Genomic DNA, 17,910 nt, shown 5'->3' on the forward strand with positions numbered 1-17,910 from the left:
GTTACGAGACAGATATTGCTTTTGTATGTCTTGCAGCGAATGTAGCATAACAGCCTGCTATTAATTTAAAATAGTGCACGTAAAGGATACTTATATACAGCTCAAGCGCCCCATTCCCCAGCACGGCACGAAAGAAAAGAATAATCTGAAAGAGTGTCTAAAGTAATTAATTATGTGCATGGAATATATCCCAAAGCCTCAGCCGAGTTTGATCAATCAATTCTTATCTGAATAATTTATTTTTTCAAGTTACTTGCCCCGTTGTTGGCGAGCTGAGTGGTAGATCCGGGGCCTTCGTTGCGGACGGCATTGAGAGAGAGTTGCTTGATGCGGTCGCAAACTTGACCAGCGGGGATGTTCTCAAGTGCCATAAGGTAAGCACCGAGACCTGCAATGTGTGGAGCTGCCATCGATGTTCCAGACATGGGACCGGAGCCACCGCCAACCGTAGAAGAAACAACGTCAACACCAGGGGCGAAGATGTCCACTAGATTCAATAGCGTTAGTTGGCAAGTCAAAATTATCAAGACATTATAGAAATGATCGCTACTTACATCTGGAGCCGTAGTTGGAAAAGGTAGCTCTGACATCCTGGCTATCGGTCGCACCAACGGTGCAGACATTGGCCGCAGAAGCGGGAGAATAGTTGTTGGCATCTTGCTATAATACGATTTGTAATTAGCACAGGCAGGGCGAAAGGGAAGGACAGAGTCGTCACTTACGTTGTCATTTCCGGCAGCAACAGCAAGGAAAATACCAGCAGCAACAGCCCGCTCAGCGGCACTGTTGGTAGCTTCGGAGTAACCGCCTCCCAAGCTCAAGTTCATGACAGCACGGCCGAGAGCATTGTTTTCACGGGCGTGATTCACACACCAGTCAATACCTGCAATAATAGCACTGTTGCTACCAGAACCTCCAGCATCCAAGACCTTGACACCTACAATGGTCGCATGCTTAGCAACACCATAGGTGCTACCGGCAAAGGTTCCTGCGGTGTGCGTTCCATGGCCGTTGCCATCAGTGTCATCGTTGTCCACGGTGTTTGTGCCCCAGGTCGCCCGGCCTTCAAAGTCGGGATGGCTAACATCAATACCACTATCAACACCATAAATGATGATGCCCCTGCCCGCCGATTCATCGTAGACGTAGGTGTCAGATCCCGGTTGCTGGGAAGATATTCTTCCAAGGCCCCATGGAGCATTACGTTGCTCAGTGACTCCCTGGATCTTCATGATCCGGTTTGGTTCAACATATTTGACCTATCTACATGTAAGTATAATCCAGCGAAGTTTGCCGCGAGCCATGTGCACGTACCTTGTCATCACGGAGAATTTTGGCAAGAGTATCTTGGTCAAAGGAGCCAAGGTATCCTTGGAACTGGCCAATGTGGAAGGTTGACTTTAAGCCAGAGACAGTGTTGTTTCGCTTCATGTTTCCGACTTTTTGAGTAGTCTGCACCCAGGACACATGGGCTCTGACTTCCGAATCGGGGACCTCATCTTTCAAGACAACGATGTAGGAGTCGGGGATGATGTCTTTCTTGTTGCTGACACTCAAGACCTCCGCGGCATCAACAGCTGCCAGAGCTGAGAGAAGGACGGACAAGAATTTCATGGAAACCATTTTGACTCGGCTGGGCTGGGTAATTGGGCTCTGGAAAAGGAATTAATGCCCTTTTGGAGAGGATGTGCTCCTCGTATATATACCCTCCGCGAGATGAAGCAAGAATAAGAAGATCAGTGCAGTGCTTCCGCTATTCAACGGTATATCAAACTGTAGAGGCTCAAGCTACCCTGCTAGTCTACAGAAAGCTGAGCGATGAAACCATTGTTTGATTAGACTTGAGTAAAGAAGGATCCATTACGACCTCGCCATACTCATCACGGGGCGAACCGGGGGAGGAGGCGATGTGCTACCATCAAGAGGGTATGGTGCCAAACTTTCGGCTCACTAAAAACGTCAAAGAGACGGGAAGGATATCAGGCGTTGAAGAAGAACAATAGTAATGTTTAAGGCCCAGCAACTTAAACCATGGAGGCTTCACGGGACAGGGGATTCTCCCTACTCTGTACTTCGACACAACAGGCGTTGCCGTACAGGCAGGACAGGGGATTGCGTACTCCCTACTGAAAAAATGTTTCCGACTCACAGGGGCAAGGAAACGGATCCTTCCAACTCGAGCACGAAACGACCGACCGACCAGGGCCAGGGACGTTCAAACTACAAACGCCTAGTGAGAGAAACAAAATGAGGTGAAAGAAGCTCTCCGCTAAAACAGACAAGCTTCTAGAAAGCGAATCAGGTACTACGGCACACTCAAGTCCTAAAACTTGTTCTGCTAGGCAGCTGTGGACCCTGAAACTTGGCGATATTTCATCACCTTACCCATGGTGTTGGGTATTGGCAAACCCAAGCGGGTTTGTACCCGAGTAACAGAATCTGGTTGCCGAGCATAACAACTTCAGCACAGAGGTTCCCTTAGCAGGCAGCTTTAACTCCCAAGCGGATAGAGTTCGAATGAACGAAGCCGGAAAGGGAATAATGGGCCAGGCGAGGGGGTAAAAAGAACCGATCAAGGTTACGTCCAAGAAGATTGAAAAAAGCTTAGCAGTGGTATTTTGTGGTGGGAGTGCAAGGGAGAGGTGGGAAAGATCAACGGCGATCTTCGTCGTAAAAAGCACAAGTAAAATAATCATAGACGGGCGCTTGGATATCCACAGCGCTGGAACATTTGAACGCCTCAAAGAATCATTGGTAAAGCAGCATGGATGTGACTCGACTCCCAGCCGTGGTCGGTATTCTTCCGATCGCCTTGACGGGGGATACCCTTGGCTGAGCGAATTGCTCCGATGCTGAGGGCAAATAGTGCCACCAGGGGAAAGTTAGGTCTAGATCTAAATACGCTGGACGGAGAGCTGTATAGCCAGTCCCGGGTTTCATCCAGAAACACGAGCAAAAGTATACCGCAGACAAGCTCGGAGCCCCCTCATCGGGCGGGCACAGGGTCACACCCTTCCTGGGTTCCGAAGGCATGCTGACATGTGCTTGGGTGAAAAACGCGCATGGAATCGGGTATCCTTGCCACCACACGAGGCTGGCGGGCCGACATGCAACATCGCCAGAAGAAGAAGAAGCAGAAGAAGAAAAAGAGCGGAAATCAAGTGTTGCAACAACGCGAAACGACCCGAAGCTCACGGAGACGTGGTTCCCGGTGGACGGCGGAGATGAGCTGACGTTGGCGTCGAGTTTCAGGGGGCCGGCCGCGTCAGCTGACTCAGCGGGCAAACCACGCAAACACGGAGCTGTCCGCGTCACGTGGAGCAGCCACGCACCGCCACGCGATAACCAGCCGCAGTCCCGGCGGCCGCTGCCCGGTTTTGCAAGTCGCCGCCTCGCTGGGCACTTGGCTCAGGCACATCCGCCGCCCAAGGACCATCTCCGAGCCAGCGCTCGCCCACGCTGCCTAGATCTTGGGCGGGCACGATGGCAAATTGCGCTGCTCGCCGAGACTTGAGGCTACGCACGTTCTGCCATTATTGAGGCGCAAAACGATACCCCGCGCCGAGTATTTATATCGCTCCCTTGCCCGTACCAGACGCCCCCCCCCAAGCTCGAACGGCTCCGGCATATATTCACGATACATACATTTCCCGCGACAGTCTAAAACCGCTCGGCTCAAAGCAAACTTTTTCTACCATCTCCCCTCAAACGACCAGATCCCAAGACCCCACTGTAACAATGTCTGGATTTCTCAGCGGCATCAGCGGTGGAAACGGTGGCCAGCAAGGCCAGGACCAGAAGGGGGGCATTGGGGGCATGCTCGGCGGAGTGACGGGTGCTGTTGGCAAGACTACCCAGGGCGTCGGCGATGGCCTCGGGAAGACTGCCTCTGGCGTCACCGGTGCTGTCGAACAAACGGCCCAGGGCGTGGGCGAGGCTGTGGGCAACGCAACTAAGGCTGTTGGTGGTGCTGTCGAGCAGACCACCCAGGGCGTCGGCAATCTCGTTGGTGGAGCCACCAAGACCGTTGGGGGTGCGCTGGGCGGCGGACAGCAGGACCAGCAGAAATCCACCTAAGGCGCGACAGAGAAAACTGAACGGCCTGAGATCATGATGTGCAACGGACTAAGGTTTAACTATGCGAAACCGATCTACGATGATGGAAATGAATTTATGCGCGGTCGTGGGGGCTGTTCCAAGGGCATACTTCCAGCCTCTACGGAGTACGGAGTACTTCTTGTTTTCTGTATATGAGCTGTGGCCGTGCTTCTGGCCGAGTCTTATGTGGGCACAGGGGATGGTATTTTCAAGCGGATCTGTTACTGTACTTCTGAGTACTTGAAACAGCTCCGTTAGTCACTCCCTAATATTATCCGAATCATCTTACCCACCACTGGCCCAATTCTCATCCCCTTTCATCATGATCAGCATCGTAAATCCAAAAAGAAAGGAGGGCACAGCCTAGGGTACCAACTTTTTATGCCATGGCCGGCGTCTTCACTGAATATCATTATTTGCTGGTCTGCGCTCCTAGTTATCCCTAGCCTTATTCCGGCGAATAGAGAAATAGCATTGATGTGGCGCATATAATTACATACTCCGTGCCCTTTGCTCAGTCTGAAGAGTTAGCGGACGACGCATTTCGAGCCTTAGCTCCCCAGCCTTCTGCCTTTTTGTTGCGACGCCGTCTGAAACAAATGACCGCGGTAATTATAGGCTGTATTATTGCTATACTCGTGAAAAGCCTTCTTCCGTTCTTTTGTTGGGACAAATGATGGGCCCACAGAAGAATCGCCACGCAGAGATAGTTTGCTGTTGCAATAAAACAGCCGACGCTGATCGAAGCAGCCAGAATACTACCTCAACAAACCTGCCATACCAGCACATGTTCATCCACGATGTCCCTCATTATTTACCCCTGAGCACGCAGCCCTGCATCCGGATTCCCCGAAGGCCATCCCTGCTCTTTGTTTAGCCCTAACACCAAGCGATGATACCCCGGTGCTAAAGAAAGAGTGGAAGTATGTAGTATTCCGTATTATGCGCCATAGGGATTCAAATGGGACGTTCGGTGTAGTACTCCGTACATCGATGCCAAATCCCACTATATCATTAGTCTTGTCATTTAACAGCTGCTTCTTTTGGGAAAATACTAATGAAAAGGGTGGCCGAGGAGCCTCGACATACTCGAACGCTTCAGTGTAGGTTACTCAATGAATCAATGGAACAATATAGCTAATGCTTGAAAATCTCTACTCAAGGGTGTTGAAGGCGCTGTTTGCCTAGTTGATTTCCTGGTCAAGCATATATGCTGCACAACGTCAACAACTACGTCCCTCTGGGACCAAAATGCCTTCCCATTCTATACAATATTCGATTATAAACAGCACAGTAATATCGGACATTATCGCAATCTTACCTTGCTCAACCATCTCCCTTCGAATCAGAAATAGGGCTTGAGCCGGTGCATCGAAATCTTGATCAGTGCTCAAATGATTGGGAATGATAGCCTCAAAACCACAAGGACTTTGTCTCATAGAATATTATAGTTTTGTGTTGATAGGGGCGTGTGGCTATTTTTTCGGTAAGGGTCCATAAATTTGATGTGAATTATATGGGTTCTTTTATCTCTTGTGCTTCCAAGGCAGAACAATATGTGGCATCATATAGTTTTTAATTTGAAATACAAGCTTAATACGCATCAACTTTATTTTCGGCCAACTTAAGAACAATAGCCTGTGTAAGTTCGGAATGTCTTGAAAAAAAAAGCCTAACTGAACTTCTTTTGTGGCATTTCCTTTTTAACATCAGTTTCTTCGTCCTCTTGGACATTGTAATTATCAAGCGTTCTAATCGTCAGGGCTAACATCTTATGCTTATTCGTCCAACGAACTTGACTCTCCGCAAAATCTTCCGCATACGCAGGTGGAGGAGGCGGGTCTGTAATTTTAGTAATAAGATATGCTGTTGACGCTTCAGCCACGCCGTATAGAAGAACGCCAACCAATGGAATTTTAATCAGAGTATAAAATCCAATCGCAAATCCGAAAAGAACACCCTCTCTGTCAAGAAACCATCCGCGCTTTTGCTTTTTGTTAAATTTAACGCGCGAAAAATATGGCTCAAGCTAAGGGTGTGTTAGCCAAAGTAACTAAAGCAGGAGAAAGTTGAGTATATACCAATTCTCTCATCAGACTGCGTGATGCAAAGTAGCTCTGTAAAAACATGATCAAATACCGTTTTGGGAGGATAAGCCCGGCTCCAAAAACAGCAGTAGCGGGAACAGGACCCACGGCCTTGTTAAAAGTATAAAAACTTGCCGCTGGAAGAACAAACCTTCCTATCACAGGCAACAGAGACAATAAGTAAACGGCAAGTGATAAAACCGTCCTCCGGCTATAACGCGTGAAAAAAGAGCGGAGAGATGCTGCGACATCTCCAATATTTTTTTCATGTTTTTCATGCTTGTTGGAGTACATGACGAGGTTCTGATAATACATCGCACGTAGATTCTCTGGATTGTCAGATTTGTGCTTCAGGACATAAGTCGAGTCTACCCATCTAAGGGATTCCATAAAACTAAAACAGGGTTAGCACAGGGAGTCTAGGCGGTGTATAAAACTTACACATTGTCCAAAGTCGGGGTGATGTATCGCATTAAGGTCATCAGCAAAAATGGAACTTGCAAAACATAATTTGAGACGAAATCAAGACCGTTGATCAGAGTGTCATCCCATGTTACTGCTTGGAGATCAACCACCCAGGATATTATCCATATGGTAAATTTGACCAGAATAACCTATATTCCATTAGCATGCAATTCTTCTGCAAAGGGTTGAGAGAATATACCGGGATAGATACAATCGCACGAATTGCGATGCCAGCAATGACGGCCAGAGCGGCCTGCCTATAGTGCTCTGATTTGAAAAGCCCCGGATTCTGAAGAGCTCGATGAGCTATACCGCAATAAGCTGCAGGTCCAAGATATCCCATACCCAAGTTAATTGACATACTCACCTCCAACTAAGGTCAGCTGTGCACCCCTGATAATAGCATTCGGCTCAAAATTGGACATTTTTACTAGAAAAGAGCGAAATCAGTGTACAAAAATGTCAAGAATAAGGACAACTACCCAGGCCCATCGGAGGTGCTGACAACGACCCAAAAGATACGCCCACCAGATCGTATGATGTTGTTCACATGCGTCACTGGAAGTTGTGCCAATTTAAGCCCAGTAGTTAGTTAGATGACGACGAAGGCTGAGCAATATAGGTAAGGTTTACCTATATACGCCTCTCGGTACCTATTTCGTTACTAAGCTGAGCTAGTCTGTAACTAGTATAGCTCCGGAATACCCATATATGACCAATCAAACTCTCGCTAGCCCAGTTAAGCTTAATTTCGATTTCTTAGCTTTGTCGGAGCCGCATTCCAATAAATGTCTTGGAGGGGTGCAACTACTTTTACCAGTGAATAAATAAAAATTCGGTGTCCAGTAAACTGTGAACTGATTATAAGATATACTCAATATTATCGCCCAATTAAACTTCTGTTTCATGATTAGGCTTTGCACTTTATTAAGTATAACATCAATTGGGGCATCTTTTAAGGAGAAGCAAGAATAGCTGGAGGGTCAAGAGAGAACTTCATCGAAGGCGTTTTATAAATTCTTTTGTGGGGTAAGGCCAGAGTTGTCGAAAGCTTCCAGATATCCCGTATATCTGTGAGTTAATTTTTTGTCGGCTCTCAATCAATTGAGTAATCGTATTGAACGAGGCTCTATTTGGTACAATGTAATGCTGTAGTACTATAAAGGCTCCCATGTTGTAAGAGAGTCTCTAGAGGCGTAATCACCTTTCTAAGTTATGTTGCTACGGCAATGATGCAGCATCCTCACAGTTAATGCCATCAACGGCTAGTTAAACACATTTTAATTATAATTTAAGTGATAATACAACACTATTCCCATTCTTCTCTGATAATGTACCGTTTTGATTTTGAAGGGTACTCACCATTATTGTGTAACTGCATTTGATGATTCTGGGTGTGAAGCTGGAAGAGGTTCATCCTAGGTAGAGCCTGTTGAAGATGACTTATAGTTACCACTTGTACCACACTGCATCAAGAGAAAAGGATGATGAGAAACAAAGAGAGAGGTTCTATACATGTTTGAACTCTAGCACTAGCATAATTGTAAGATTTAGTGAGGTAGTATGGTGCAAAATAGAAAAAGTAAATAATAGACATGCTTGCTTGGTGAAGAAAAGTGAGGACAATGGAACTAATATCATTGAAAAAGAGTTTTGAAGGAAATTCATGCCTATGAATACATGCAATATAGGCCAGTTATACAGGAAAATACCCAACTGCTAAAAAAACAGAACATGACTGGGAAAGTTAAAGGCTGACAAAGGCACAGTTGTCGCAACGGCACCAGTTAACATTGGAGAATAGTCAAGCTTGTATTCTAAAAGTGAATTGCTTTGGAATAAGTAGCCATTGCCGCCTCCTTGAAGGCTTCCGCCAGAGTCGGATGGGCGTGGCAAGTGCGTGCAACGTCTTCGCAGCTAGCACCATACTCAACAGCAAGCGTGGCCTCTGCAATCATTTCGCCAGCATTGGGTCCGACAATGTGTACGCCAAGAATGCGGTCTGTTTTCTCGTCGGCAAGGAACTTAACTTGACCTTCTGAATCAAGATTCGTCTTGGCACGGGAGTTGGCGCTGAAGGGGAATGTGCCAACTCGATATTTGATGCCGGCAGCTTTCAGGTCTGCCTCATTTTGACCAACCCACGCAACTTCGGGATGTGTATACATAACGCTAGGGATGGCATTGTAATTGACATGACCGTGGCCCTTTTTGATATATTCAATTGCGGCAACAGCTTCTTCTTCAGCCTTGTGTGCCAACATGGGGCCAAATGTGCAGTCTCCAACCACACGAATGTGGGATTCCTTGGTGCGGTATTGTTGATCGATGATCACGCGCCCTTTCTCATCCACCTCAAGGCCTATTTTCTCAAGTCCAAGGCCTTGGGTGAAAGGACGTCGACCAATAGCAACAAGAACGACATCTGCATCCAAAGTTTGTTCTTTTCCACCTTTAGCAGCTTCAACGTCAAGTTTAATTGTTTCACCACTATCATCACCCTTGGTGACCTTGGTGCCAACCATAAACTTCAACCCCTGTCTGGAGAGAATTTTTTGGGTCTGTTTGGCAATTTCAGTATCCATACCAGGTCCACCGATCTGATTGAGGAATTCCACAACAGTAACTTCAGCACCTAGTCGCGACCAAACAGAGGCCTAATAAAATGAGTATTTTAGCATGGTTAGTAAAAAGAGGCACATAAAACTACCCACCATTTCTAAGCCGATGATTCCACCGCCAATGACAACCATTTTCTTGGGGACCTCTTGCAAAGATAGGGCTCCGGTGCTGGTGATAACCCTTTTTTCATCGATAGTAAGACCTGGGAAGGGAGTGGCCTCGCTGCCTGTTGCGATAATGATGTTCTTCGCGCGCAAAGTTCGTTCCCCACCATCCAACAAGTCAACTTTAACAGAATGCTGATCGATGAACGATCCTGTTCCCTTGACATATTCTACCTTATTCTTCTTGAAAAGAAACTCGATACCTTTCGTAAGGGAATCGACGGACGTGTCTTTGGCGCTCATCATTTGTTTCAAGTTAAGCTTTACATCGCCGACTTCGATACCGCGCTTTTTGGTGTCATGCAGGACTTGGTGGTAGAGATGGGAGTTATTTAGGAGAGATTTGGAAGGAATACATCCCACATTGAGACATGTACCGCCCAAAGCTCCTCGTTTTTCAATACAGGCAGTCTTACGCCAAACATTAGACAACGAGCTCTCAATGAGTACCCGCTAAACGCTTTGGCAAACAACAAGAGAAAATACCTTTAGCCCTTCCTGCCCGGCTTTAATAGCGGCAACGTACCCAGCAACACCCCCACCTATTATAACCAAATCGTGCTCCTCTACAGCAGTTGTCAGTGAACAGGGCGTCAAATTGACGTCTCAAAAAGGTAGTACCTGATTCAGTGGCGTAACCTCTTTTTGACTGGCCGAAAATATAAAGACTGGAGACTTGGAATGGCTGTTGAAAGGCTATTTTGGGAGTAGTTTTCGAAGAAATGCGCCCGGCAAGGCGCGGCACGACAGAGCGGAACATTTTGAAGAAGAGCACGGAAAAGAGACTCGGTCGCAGAAGATTCCACCAACTAGTCTCAAAAGTCGACAAGGTCAGTATCTATAGACGGAAATTGGTTGAAGAGAGCGAACGTGAGTCAGATTGGGAGTGTGAGAATAATGATAAGCTCGGGACAATTCGATATTTTGTTGAAGATCAAAGTCAGTTCTCTTTCTCGGTCTCCGCCGGCAATTCTCGGCCGGTCGGATTATGTAACTAACTACCTGACTAATGCAGACTCGGATGATTGTTATACCGAAATCCGCTTCTCGCCTCTGGACAGCTGGGTCTTGCGTGGTATAATATTGAGATTGTGCTCTAGCTCCCTATGTATATACTCGCTGCGGCAATATGTAGCCCGTTTATGGTAATACTAAGACGATAGTTAATGTGTTCGATCTGACCAGCCGGACCTCAAAGAGCACTGTGGGGACAGTCGCGGGGTTTCTGAGAAGCCCCAGGTAAGAACTAATACCGAAATACTTGAACGCAGCGAGATACAGCCGCGAAAACCAGGGTTGGCGCACATATTAATAAAAGAAAAAACAGCCCACACCTGCGATCTTTATGACCGAGAACACCTTCGGGGCCAAATTTGGTGTTGGCCGACGGAGCGTTTGCCATGCAACCATTGAGTAACTAACTAATTAACTAATAGGGGAAAAAAGTCCTATGCTGGGCTTGGAACAACCCTGAGCACAGAGAATACTGGGCTTGACTTGTTTATCTCACCACAGAAAGCTATGACCGTTCGATTCGGCCTACTACATTCATACATACATAATATCGATAGTTAGTTATGTGCTATTTGCCTCATCTTTTCGATATTCTCCGTGGCAGACTCCGGCAAATCCGCTATTCTCTAGCGAATCGCGCTATGCAGTCGCCAATGACCAACCTTGTTCATCTTTGCTAACAGTGTACGCGGGACTGCACGACAACAGGAACGTTATCCCCCCAATCAACTTATATTCACAAGCTGCAACTTTCCGCAACAGTGCCGTGGTGTATGTATTTGGTCTGACAAAGCTATCTTGCCCCCAGCAACTTTCCGACGGGGAATAGTCAAACCCCTGCCAATTTACCATCCAAGGCCTGCAAAAGGTGACAAATACTTGAACCTACCAAATTCGAACAGAGCTCTGCGCTAGGGGGCCGGTCGTGGGGATCGCTAAACAGTGGCCTTTCCGCAGAACCGTGATATCTGTCCGAGAGCGGGGTATCATGGCGGGAGAACGCGTAAATAAAGAATTGTTGCTCCTCCCATTCTAAAACCTTTTCCTAGTTTCATTGAAGAGTTGCAGATACCTTTGCGCATCATTCCGGTTGCCCGCCCCGTCTCTCTGTATTGATTAGACAGCGAGATGGCGTGTTCATCGATGTCTGACACGGTGAGTCAAGCTGCGAGAGCACGCCTGCCAGCATTTAATTGTCCGCCTGGAACCAAGCTGCATCTTTTGAACCTCGGCACGCTTGAGTGCGATGAGAGCTGGTATGTGGCTGGTTAACAGATAGCGAATTGATACCGATTTTAATAGTCATATTGAGATAGGTTTCTACGTGCAGCAAATATGAGTACTGCGAGCAACAAACAACCTGAAAACAAACGGCGCGAGTTGATTGTTCTTTCTGTCTTGATCGAGCATCCTCAGGAAGGGCTAATTCTGTTTGAGACAGGATGTGCGGAGGATATTGACGCTGTAAGTATGGCTACCTTGCCCATGAATGCCGAGGCGTAGCTGATCCTTAATGTGCTATTCACGTATTCCAGAAATGGGGGGCTCCATTAACAGATATTTTCCCTCGAACTGTCTACAACGAAGAACACAAACTTCCTACGGCCATTAAGGCAACGGGGAACGATATCAAAGACATTAAAGCAATTGTTTTTGGCCACCTACATCTTGACCATGCGGGGGGTCTGGAGCATTTCGTCGGTACCAATGTACCGATCTACGTCCACGAAGAAGAATTCAAGCACGCCTGTTGGGCGGTTGCCACTGGTGCCGACCTCGGCGTCTATCTCGCGCATTACTTGTCTCTCGATAAACTTAACTGGCAAACGTTTAATGAGCCCCATCTGGATCTTTTCCAGGGCATCACGGTCCACCACTCTCCCGGCCACACGCCAGGTCTCTGTGTGATGCAGGTCAACCTCGAAAAGGACGGAACGTTTATTTTTACCACAGACCAATTCCATATTGCGGAAAACTACGATATGTCACACCCGCACGGCTGGCTGGCACGCGACCATACGGCATGGTGGAATAGCTTGCAGATGATCAAGCGGCTGCAGAAGCTCTTTGATGCGGAGCTAGTATTTGGCCACGATAAGGAGGTTGCTGTTCGCTTGATCAATAAGAAGAAATTCTTTGAGTGAGTCGGCTTATTGTAGTTGCTCTATGTTTCTTTACCACCTAACTACAAACGGGGTAAATATACGGAGTACAGAGCCAGGCATTGGCATTTTGGAGTGTAGATTTCTTAAGCTTCCTGTTTCACGATACGAGGAGAATAGCCGTCTTTTATAATAAGTTACTCCGTACCCCGTACAGGTAGTCATAAGTTTAGTGTTTACACCAACTTAGCCTATTTTTTGGATAAGAATTTTTATTAACCAGTGCTCGGCTACTTACACCACAAAACCCATACCTTCTCTTAAATAACTACCTCAAAGTCGGGAAGCTTTCTGCTAGAAGCTGCTTCAGACGTTCTCATGGTGTCGAAGAAGTCTTAATTCAGTCCACTCATTACCCTATACTCCGTACGAAGTACCTACTAGGTACCTAGCCAACCACCAGTTAACTAACAAGTAATTGACTGTATCTTGGCAAACCCCCTTCCCCACCTCCATTAACCTTCAAGTCGTCTTCTTCATCTATACCCTATATATAGGCAGTGAGTCATTCTGTCAGGGAAAATATTATACGATTTGATACAGACCCAACATCGGTGGCCAGTTTTAGGCCTGGTACGCGCCAGTCTACAACGCCGTAGCATAGACATAAAAATCTCTCTATACTTTTGAAAATGTCTTCCAACGGGCGCCTCATCAAACCCAACACTCCGAGCGCCAAAACCTTATACCAAACAACTTCTCCATACGAACAGTGTATCGGCTACTATCGAGGCGTCCGCTATGGTCAGCACGTCTTCATTTCTGGAACAACATCCGTTGACCCTCATTCCTCGCCCTCGGCTCCTCAAATCCTTTACCCTGGCAATGCCGCAGCTCAAATGCGTGTTGCACTGGGCGAATGCATTCGAGTAGTGGGAGAGTTATCCGGAAGTATGGCACAAGCGTTGGAGAGTATCGTTCGGGTGAGGATGTATGTGAGTCGGAAAGAAGACGCCGCGGTGGTAATGGGGGTATTTAGTGAGATGCTGGGTGCGGGAAGAAAAGACGCAGAGGAAGGGGATGGGGTGGGTGCAGCTGCAACGGCAATTGTCGTGAAGGATGGTTTTGTGGATGACATGATGTTGGTTGAGGTGGAAGTCGATGCAATTATTTCATCTTGCTCTAAAACAATTGCATAGGCGGTTTGATACAAAGAGCATAGTATGAAAGTTACTAAGCTGGCACTGTTCTAGAACTGAAAACATCCACCACGTCTCTCAGCAAAATTTCAATATCTGGAAGTGCAAATGACGGCCCTGTATCAAAAATATCTGCCAGACTCTTCGCGTGATCAAGGGCCACAAGACTGCTAGCTGGCTGTCCCTGTCCAGACTGGAGAGGAAGTTGACGGAAACCAAATAGATCTTCGAGACCGCTTCTAAGAAGTGTCTCGGTCGAACTCATATCGGCGGTTACAGGGCCCGTCTGGGTGCTAGACGAGACTTGTATTACCTCTGCGGCTGAATTAATGATCGTGTAGTCTCCAGTTTTTGAACCTGCCATAAGCGCTCGCGGGGCACTCTCAAGCTTTGACTGGAACAAGGCGCCCGGTGCAGTGGGTTTAAATATGGCTATTTGAAATTGAGTCTTCTCGGATTCCGTGGGTGTCTCTTCACTATAGGAAATAGTTTTTGGAAACGCGACGGCGAACGTTTGATTTCTATGATCCAGAGCGAGTAAGGGGGCAGACTTGGCATAAGACTGGGAACCGGTTTTGTCGGTTAATGAGAGTACAAAAGAAATTTTATCGGTGACTGTATGCCATGAAACAAGGTGATCAGACAAGATTATCAGATAGCGATCAACGAACCCACAATCTCGGGGTAACCCATAGAACAAGTTTTGTCGAGAATAGCAGATTCGCCCATCAATCGGATCGATGAGAAAAACAATACCAGGCTCCGAACTAGACAATTTAGCCCAACAAACGGCAAGTATAGAGCCATCCCCTGAAAAGCTGAGACATGATCTTGTTTGGGGTAATTGCTCGGATTCATTCTTTAATTTGTCTAACGCAATAGTTTGTGAACATTTCCATGTCTTGATAGAGCGTTTCGATGCATCGCGTTTATATTCTGGCGTCCAGATCTTGACCGCACCGTCATCGCCAACAGTTGCGACAGCCAGGCGGCTGGGGCACATCACCAAGTCGCGAATAGGTAAGGAGCCATATAATGGCGAACCATGTGGGTTGTCTACCCTGGTAACTAGCTCCCACTCGCCACAACACTCGCTCCACCTCCAAAATTTCAAGAAAGTTTCTCTTCTTTTGCAAGGGTCCAGGACTTCCCTAAGGGGAGTTAGGATATTCACGGTGTCGATATACTGATCCCATTCATCAACTGTTACCAACCAGTCTCCATCAAATGATATCTGTATAAATTTGCTATTTGGCGTTGTTAATCCCGTGCCTTCTGGGCCAGAATTCAGAATGGATACGTTTGTGCGAGCAATTGCCTGGCGAGAAATATACTGATTAGATCGGATATCAAAGGTTTGTAGGAACGAGGCGTTAGGGGGTCGATCGGGAGAAGAAGTTGTTTGAGAAGAGGGGACTGCAAGCAGCAGATGGCCCGAAATGGGGTTTATAGCTGCTGGTATTTTATTAAGAAATAACGTCCGCTCGTCCAAGTTATTTGACTTCTTTTTCTTAGAGTGATGATTAGATATATCGTTATAGAGTGGGATTTGTAAACTGCTCATGCTAGCAGTTGGTTTTAGCTCCGACGTTGATAGCACCATAGCGGAATTGTCTGCAAGCTTAACAGCATAACTGGCGCCAGAAGGAGAAACAACCAAATTACAGATAGGAGATGTAAGATGCGGTAAAAATTGCTGTCTACCAGCATCCAGTTGCCATAAAACCAATACTGTCTCTAGGCCTCCTGAAATGATGTAGTTGCCTAAGAAACATCAATAAGCAGAATGCATATACTTGGCGGATTGGCTTACCGTCTTTTGACCATTTCACAGTTTTTACAGTATCTCGATGCCAATGAAGTCGCCGTGATACCAATCCGGTGTCAAGTTCCTCTTCTTTTTCACAATTTAGCAGTGTAGTGATGAAATCATGGTATATCAATATCGCGCCATCCTCATCTCCGACCGCCAGGTCTATTGCAGGAACTAGAGGCTGAGTTTCAATCTTGTTGTGAGACTTTTTTTGACGGGAGGTCTCCCAAATATCATAGCACGTTGCGTACACGGAGAGTCGGACTTCACGCCAAGAATGTTTTGATGGCCCTAGAGCCCCAGGCATTAAATTGTGGCAATACCCAGCCACAACATATACGCCAGCAAAAGCGAGAATAACTCGACCGCCAGCAGCGATGCGCAAATTGCTTATACGTGTAGAAGTTGTGTATATCACCGAGTGTTTCCATAATCGGCTGTCAGAATCATGGTCTTCGACACTGACACGGATCTCATATTTCCCTTCTTTATTTTTGCAAATGGTGTATAAGTTGAGGGCATCATGAACTTTAGGGTCGTGAGTAGTGACCGAAATCACGTCAAAAGAGACGACTACAGTAGAAAGTTCATACAGCTGAATCAATTTTCCAGTGGTCCAATCCCACTCGATTATGGTGCCGCAGTGTGTTGCAACAAACAGGTGATGAGGATCAATAGGCGAAATTTTGTGCCTGATGATATAATTGAGGTTATCAGGGGTCTGGAGCGTTCGAACAATTGAGGATGTAGTCATGGAATAGATTTGAATGATATTGCTGTGTGGAATTAGAATGTACCTGCAAGGAAAAAGATGTTAGTCATTTCATACACGACCCAAGTCCATATAACTAACTCAAGCATACTTTTCATCTGGTGAGAAAACAGGATCAATATTTGAAATTCGTCCCCCACCACGACAGGATATTGTCCATTGATCTTGATATGGTTGGATTTCCTGCGGACAAGTGGCAAGCACGCTTGGGATGTTTGGTTTATTTCGCTTTGACGACCGTCTCAACGTGGAGGGAACTTCCAATTTCGTGGTTGGAATCGAAAGGTCTTGCGGAGACGCGCTTGTGGTCAAGATGCCTACAGCTCCGTTGTGCTTGATCCTTTTGACATCGCGATCAGGGGAAGCATCCGGGCGCAAGGCCCTTTTTCCTTTCATTGTTCAAAGAAGAAGTATGAGAAATGAGCTGAAGGTGTAAAGCTGGCACTTGAGGCTCCTCTGTCATGGCCAAACTAACCCTGCACAACAATGTTGATTTGAAGCTCAAATTTTTTTTCTAGCATTGTACGGCGTACTTTGTAACTAACTAACTAACTAGGTAGTTAGGTAACTAAGTGACTACGGAGAGCGGTAACTACCATCTTATACTCCATACTCCGTACGGAGTATTGCAAACCCATCCACTAGCGAAGTTCGTTAACTATCCAATGGGAAGTCATCTCGCGACAATACTTCTATTCTTACTCCGTACATAACCCACAAACTGTAGGTAACTACGGAGGCTACTACTCCGTACGTTATACCTACTCTGTAGGCATAAGGTGAGTAAAGTACGCCGTACTCCGTACACAGGGGTTTAGGTAACGGGCAACTAAGGTCTGGCACGTGACTGATTAACTAGTCAACAGCCCTCTTAATTCTAAAAAATTGCTTCAAGTCCCTTTTATCATGTTCAACACATTTGTTCCATAGTCCAAAATGATCATTCCTGTCCGCTGCTTTTCGTGTGGTAAGGTACGTTATAGCCTGATAAACTTACCCAATATTTCGGTCTATGGCTTATTCTATCGCAATATCAGGTTGTCGGAGATCTTTGGGAACGTTACCTACGCTTGCTTGATGACGGTGTTCCAGACGGGTAAGTTCGCGCCGAGTGCTCTATCTGCCAACCCTCCAACTTTGCTGTGACAGAGATGCCATGGACCAACTCGGCTGTAAGCGCTATTGCTGCCGCAGAATGCTTATGACACACGTCGATCTGATCGAGAAACTCTTGAAGTCCGTTGACCCCGCGCCAACCAGATTATATCCTCCCTACAACCTAACATTGTATTCCCCAACAGATATAACCCTGCCGAGCGTGACAGAGCCAAGATGCCTGTATAGTACTTGGACGCAACTATCTCTGCAGGAGGAGGTAGAAACGCAATATATCCCCGTCGTCGAGTAGAGGAAGCTTTTGAAATTTTCCACGAAACGTCGATACATGCGGCACCACCGCTATATGCTTCCAAATTATAGCGACCCCTTTGGGCCTACAACCTCTGATCGTCTTCCCGGCCTTTAACGAAGGGCTGCAGTTACTCTATACGATCTAAAGGCGCTGTTGCAAGTTT

General features: G+C 46.7%; 7 protein-coding genes across 7 annotated transcripts; 3 read left to right on the forward strand and 4 right to left on the reverse strand.

Annotated features, from left to right (window-relative positions):
• Positions 1 to 236: 236 nt before the first annotated feature.
• On the reverse strand, positions 237 to 1,623 carry SUB4 (Secreted subtilisin-like serine protease sub4; the record flags this gene model as incomplete). Its single annotated transcript, XM_049254360.1, has 2 exons — positions 237 to 1,259; positions 1,315 to 1,623. The coding sequence occupies 2 exons, from the start codon at positions 1,621 to 1,623 to the stop codon at positions 237 to 239; spliced, it is 1,332 nt and encodes a 443-aa protein (XP_049106664.1).
• Positions 1,624 to 3,738: 2,115 nt separating this feature from the next.
• Positions 3,739 to 4,077, forward strand: LOZ57_005330 (uncharacterized protein; the record flags this gene model as incomplete). Its single annotated transcript, XM_049254361.1, has 1 exon — positions 3,739 to 4,077. The coding sequence occupies one exon, from the start codon at positions 3,739 to 3,741 to the stop codon at positions 4,075 to 4,077; it is 339 nt and encodes a 112-aa protein (XP_049106665.1).
• Positions 4,078 to 5,770: 1,693 nt separating this feature from the next.
• Positions 5,771 to 7,075, reverse strand: LOZ57_005331 (uncharacterized protein; the record flags this gene model as incomplete). The annotated part of the gene is made up of 5 exons (XM_049254362.1): positions 5,771 to 6,127; positions 6,180 to 6,579; positions 6,627 to 6,799; positions 6,850 to 6,956; positions 7,018 to 7,075. The coding sequence occupies 5 exons, from the start codon at positions 7,073 to 7,075 to the stop codon at positions 5,771 to 5,773; spliced, it is 1,095 nt and encodes a 364-aa protein (XP_049106666.1).
• Positions 7,076 to 8,467: 1,392 nt separating this feature from the next.
• LPD1 (dihydrolipoamide dehydrogenase precursor) lies at positions 8,468 to 10,196 on the reverse strand (the record flags this gene model as incomplete). The annotated part of the gene is made up of 4 exons (XM_049254363.1): positions 8,468 to 9,307; positions 9,365 to 9,847; positions 9,923 to 10,002; positions 10,058 to 10,196. 4 exons carry the CDS (start codon positions 10,194 to 10,196, stop codon positions 8,468 to 8,470), a joined length of 1,542 nt encoding a protein of 513 aa, XP_049106667.1.
• A 1,589-nt stretch (positions 10,197 to 11,785) lies between these two features.
• Positions 11,786 to 12,594, forward strand: LOZ57_005333 (uncharacterized protein; the record flags this gene model as incomplete). The annotated part of the gene is made up of 2 exons (XM_049254364.1): positions 11,786 to 11,914; positions 11,986 to 12,594. The coding sequence occupies 2 exons, from the start codon at positions 11,786 to 11,788 to the stop codon at positions 12,592 to 12,594; spliced, it is 738 nt and encodes a 245-aa protein (XP_049106668.1).
• A 650-nt stretch (positions 12,595 to 13,244) lies between these two features.
• LOZ57_005334 (uncharacterized protein) lies at positions 13,245 to 13,751 on the forward strand (the record flags this gene model as incomplete). Its single annotated transcript, XM_049254365.1, has 1 exon — positions 13,245 to 13,751. One exon carries the CDS (start codon positions 13,245 to 13,247, stop codon positions 13,749 to 13,751), a length of 507 nt encoding a protein of 168 aa, XP_049106669.1.
• Positions 13,752 to 13,785: 34 nt separating this feature from the next.
• Positions 13,786 to 16,732, reverse strand: NAN1 (NET1-associated nuclear protein 1; the record flags this gene model as incomplete). The annotated part of the gene is made up of 3 exons (XM_049254366.1): positions 13,786 to 15,515; positions 15,565 to 16,361; positions 16,428 to 16,732. 3 exons carry the CDS (start codon positions 16,730 to 16,732, stop codon positions 13,786 to 13,788), a joined length of 2,832 nt encoding a protein of 943 aa, XP_049106670.1.
• Positions 16,733 to 17,910: the final 1,178 nt, after the last annotated feature.

This window comes from Ophidiomyces ophidiicola, assembly GCF_022830035.1.
Source record: "Ophidiomyces ophidiicola strain CBS 122913 chromosome Unknown scaffold_26, whole genome shotgun sequence".
Classification (NCBI taxonomy): Eukaryota; Fungi; Ascomycota; class Eurotiomycetes; order Onygenales; family Onygenaceae; genus Ophidiomyces; species Ophidiomyces ophidiicola.